The sequence below is a fragment of the Rutilus rutilus genome (assembly GCF_951802725.1).
Source record: "Rutilus rutilus genome assembly, chromosome: 12".
NCBI classification, from domain to species: Eukaryota; Metazoa; Chordata; class Actinopteri; order Cypriniformes; family Leuciscidae; genus Rutilus; species Rutilus rutilus.
In genome coordinates, this window is record NC_140217.1 from 40,477,808 (window position 1) to 40,482,807 (window position 5,000).

The 5,000-nt window shown below is 44.0% G+C and overlaps 1 protein-coding gene across 4 annotated transcripts in view; it reads left to right on the forward strand.

Annotated features, from left to right (window-relative positions):
* The window catches only part of arhgap9 (Rho GTPase activating protein 9), a 62,056-nt gene that overhangs the window by 3,871 nt on the left and 53,185 nt on the right, over positions 1 to 5,000 (forward strand). For 2 of the 4 annotated variants that reach the window (XM_084426827.1, XM_084426828.1), the window contains exon 1: positions 4,456 to 4,621. The exons of the other annotated variants lie outside the window; for them this stretch is intronic. In XM_084426827.1, coding sequence (XP_084282953.1) covers positions 4,471 to 4,621 — 151 coding nt within the window. In that variant the 5' untranslated portion in view covers positions 4,456 to 4,470. Of the gene's footprint in view, positions 1 to 4,455; positions 4,622 to 5,000 lie in introns of those variants that run through there. 4 annotated transcript variants of the gene reach the window in all.

The window sequence follows — 5,000 nt, forward strand, 5'->3', positions numbered from 1 at the left end:
ACCCTACCCCACACACACACACACACTAACCCTACCCCTAAACTTACCCATCACACACACACACAAACAAACACACACACTAACCCTACCCCACACACACACACACACTGACCCTACCCCTAAACCTACACATCACACACACACACACACACTAACCCTACCCCTAAACTTACCCATCACACACACACACACACAAACTAACCCTACCCCTAAACTTACCCATCACACACACACACAAACAAACACACACACTAACCCTACCCCACACACACACACACACTGACCCTACCCCTAAACCTACACATCACACACACACACAAACAAACACACACACTAACCCTACCCCACACACACGCACACACTAACCCTACCCCTAAACCTTCACATCACACACACACACACACACACACACACACACTAAACCTACCCATCACACACAACTTTCTGCATTTTTATATTTTCAAAAGAACTCATTCTGTATGATTTATAAGCGTGTGTACCTCACTTTAGGCCCACAGTGACACGAGTCCCCGTGAGTGTGTGTGCATTCAGATCCCCACCGGGATAGAAAAACATGTATACACACACACACCCACACTCTCACACTCTCTCTCTGATACACACACAAATACACTGCCACACACTGACTCACACACACACACGCACACACACACACACACACACTCACTCTCACACACACATACTTGGAATTGCAAGAAACAAAGTCAGAACTAATGTCGATAAACGTCGCTATTATGTTTTTTTCTATTGCGTGGCGGAAACAATCTTCCATACGGGAGGCAGTGTGTCGGACTCATCCTGAAGACAACGCAAAATAAACACACATCGTATCTGATAACGCTTCAGTGTCTAGCAGCTTATCAGCTAAAGCTTGACGTCAGGGTGTTTCATACACACACACACACACACACACACACACACACACACACAGCAATATCAGCCATTAAAATAGCTTTATCAATCACTATTTGTTTTTTCACACTTTTATTTAGTTTCGATTTGTTTTTCATCTGACACTTATATTATATTTCAGGTTGATTTCACGTAGCAATAGTTTTAGTCAACGATAACAACACAAGAGCAGGACTTCATAACCCAGGTTTAAAAGCAGTGCTAACCAGTATTATAAATGTGGCTTTAACCCAGAGTTAACCAGTGGCTTTGACCCAGGGCTAACAAGTTGCTTTGACCCAGGGTTAACCAGTGGCTTTAACCCAGAGTTAACCAGTGGCTTTAACCCAGAGTTAACCAGTGGCTTTAACCCAGAGTTAACCAGTGGCTTTGACCCAGGGCTAACAAGTTGCTTTGACCCAGGGTTAACCAGTGGCTTTAACCCACAGTTAACCAGTGGCTTTAACCCAGAGTTAACCAGTGGCTTTAACCCAGAGTTAACCAGTGGCTTTAACCCAGAGTTAACCAGTGGCTTTGACCCAGGGTTAACAAGTGGCTTTGACCCAGGGCTAACAAGTTGCTTTAACCCAGGGTTAACCAGTGGCTTTAACCAAGAGTTAACCAGTGGCTTTAGCCCAGTTAACCAGTGGCTTTAACCCAGAGTTAACCAGTGGCTTTGACCCAGGGTTAACAAGTGGCTTTAACCAAGAGTTAACCAGTGGCTTTGACCCAGAGTTAACCAGTGGCTTTAACCCAGAGTTAACCAGTGGCTTTGACCCAGGGTTAACCAGTGGCTTTAACCCAGAGTTAACCAGTGGCTTTGACCCAGGGTTAACCAGTGGCTTTAACCCAGAGTTAACCAGTGGCTTTAACCCAGAGTTAACCAGTGGCTTTGACCCAGGGTTAACCAGTGGCTTTAACCCAGAGTTAACCAGTGGCTTTAACCCAGAGTTAACCAGTGGCTTTGATCCAGAGTTAACCAGTGGCTTTAAGAGTTAACCAGTGGCTTTAACCCAGAGTTAACCAGTGGCTTTAACCCAGAGTTAACCAGTGGCTTTAACCCAGAGTTAACCAGTGGCTTTGACCCAGGGTTAACCAGTGGCTTTAACCCAGAGTTAACCAGTGGCTTTGACCCAGGGTTAACCAGTGGCTTTGACCCAGGGTTAACCAGTGGCTTTAACCCAGAGTTAACCAGTGGCTTTGACCCAGGGTTAACCAGTGGCTTTAACCCAGAGTTAACCAGTGGCTTTAACCCAGAGTTAACCAGTGGCTTTGACCCAGGGTTAACCAGTGGCTTTAACCCAGAGTTAACCAGTGGCTTTAACCCAGAGTTAACCAGTGGCTTTGATCCAGAGTTAACCAGTGGCTTTAAGAGTTAACCAGTGGCTTTAACCCAGAGTTAACCAGTGGCTTTAACCCAGGGTTAACCAGTGGCTTTAACCCAGAGTTAACCAGTGGCTTTGACCCAGAGTTAACCAGTGGCTTTGACCCAGAGTTAACCAGTGGCTTTGACCCAGAGTTAAACAGTGGCTTTAACCCAGAGTTAACCAGTGGCTTTAACCCAGAGTTAAACAGTGGCTTTAACCCAGAGTTAACCAGTGGCTTTAACCCAGAGTTAACCAGTGGCTTTGACCCAGAGTTAACCAGTGGCTTTAACCCAGAGTTAACCAGTGTCTTTAACCCAGAGTTAACCAGTGGCTTTGACCCAGAGTTAACCAGTGGCTTTAACCCAGAGTTAACCAGTGGCTTTAACCCAGAGTTAACCAGTGGCTTTGACCCAGAGTTAACCAGTGGCTTTAATCTTTGCTATGCAAATACTGTCACTTTTCCACTGGCTCGATTGGCACAGTTGCCATGAAGTATTTGCATGTTATTCACCCTTCGCTCTCCATAAATGACACCTGTGACTCTCAGAGTTGTTTTATGTGATGGTTATGATGTTTGACATCTATAAAGAGCTGCGTTAGAGTGTTATCAATGTCAATGTCATGACAAAAACTACAGATGAACTACATTTACAGAAGTTTCGGGCCTGTAAGATGTTTTTGAAAGAGTCTCTTCTGCTCACCTAGGCTGCTCTTATTTGATCCAAAATACAGTAAAAATTCTGAAATATTATTATAATGTAAATCATCTGTTCTCTATGTGAATATATAGTAAAGTGTAATTTATTCCTGTGATCAAAGCTGAATTTTCAGCATCATTACTTCAGTCTTCAGTGTCACATGATCCTTCAGAAATCATTATAATATGATGATTAAGAAACATTTATGATTATTATCAGTATCAAGTCTTTTTGAAAGTGTATAATGATGATTAGTTAAGTTTGTGAATTCTGCAAATCTCTAGTTTCTGGGCCACAAACAAATGTGACGTGTTTGTTTAGCAGTTCAGATGTTTAACCATCAGTTTACCGCATCTGATGCCTGATATTATTAGACATGGTTTCTGACACGGTGTGTGTGTGTGTGTGTGTGTGTGTGTGGTTGTTGGGAAAACATGTAGAGGTAAACGACACATTACAGCACCACAACTTTATACCTCAGTCCATATTACCTGAAAACACACACTCACTCACTCACACACACACACACACACACACACACACACACACACACACACACATACACACACACACACACACACACACACACACACACACTCACTCACTCATACACACAAACTCACACACACACTCACGCTCACTCACACGCTCACAAACACACTCTCTTACTCACACATAAACATATACTCACAAACACAGACACACACACGCACTCACAAACACGCACGGTCACTCACACACACTGTCTCACACACACACATAGATAACAGAGTAGTTGATCAGTTTTGCCTGAGTGATTTATCCTTTGATGCGTGCAGAACTCGTCTACACAACACAAGTGATTGACAACTCAGATGTAGTGTGTACTGTGTACTGTAGTGTGTACAAACTGCACACTGAACAACAGGAGAGTTTTCACACACACACACACACACACACACACACACACACACAATGCAGTCGTACATTTTGTGCCTGTAAATGAGGTTAATCAATCGGTTCACCAGTCAATGGATGGATGATAATGAGTCACTGTACAGCGAGCGGCCGACACAGTATTCCCTTCTGTTTGTAATTACGCGCGCGTGTGTGTGTGTGTGTGTGTGTGTGTAAGTAAATGTCCGCCTGATTTGACACTTCATCGAAGACAAGCACCAAAGAAAACCCTCTAATTATGAAGCCGGTGAAAGTGAGTGTACAAATGTCCCAATCTTTGCATCAGATCAAGCAACATCATCTCCCACGACTGACCAATCAGAGCCACCGAACGAATGCAGCCGGAATTCTATTGGTGGAATCAGACACTAGTAACAGATCAGGAGCAACACGGCAACAGGGCAAAAGTGGAGATCAATGCCACATCGACAACACACACACACACACACACACACACACTCACTCACACAAAAACACTCACTCACTCATGTGTGATTTTGTGCCGTAAATGTAAGTAATTCAGCAAAGTTGATGAGAGGTGTGTGTGTGTGTGCATAATGCATCCACACACACAACATGCTCTAGTTGAGCGTTTGATATTACTTTCACGAGTTCACACTTCAGAGATCAGAATAATCAGAGACAGTCGAGTAGTGTGTGTATGTGGCGTCCGAGGAGAGGCTCTGAGCTCGGTATTGAGGAACATCGGTGAGTCGAATGTGTGTGTGTGTGTGTATATAGGCCTCCACTCACTGATCTTTTGGGTAGACATGTTGATTACTGATGGCTGACAGCTGGTTGGAATGACATGATGATTGGATAGATCATTTGAACGTGTTTCTCACGAACTTTGTTCATAAAACATCATTTAACATTTGCGTATGAGTGTGTGTTGAGATGAGTGTCTCTCTCTCTTCATCTGAGGTCAGTCTGTGACCTTCAGTCTCGCACAGATGGAGCTTACAGCAGATCTGAGCCTCTCTGGAGGAAATCACTTGTTTTTGCCACAATGTGTGTGTGTGTGTGTGAGTGTGTGTGTATGTGCGTGAGTGTGAGTGAGTCTGTGTGTGTGCGCGTGTGTGTGAGT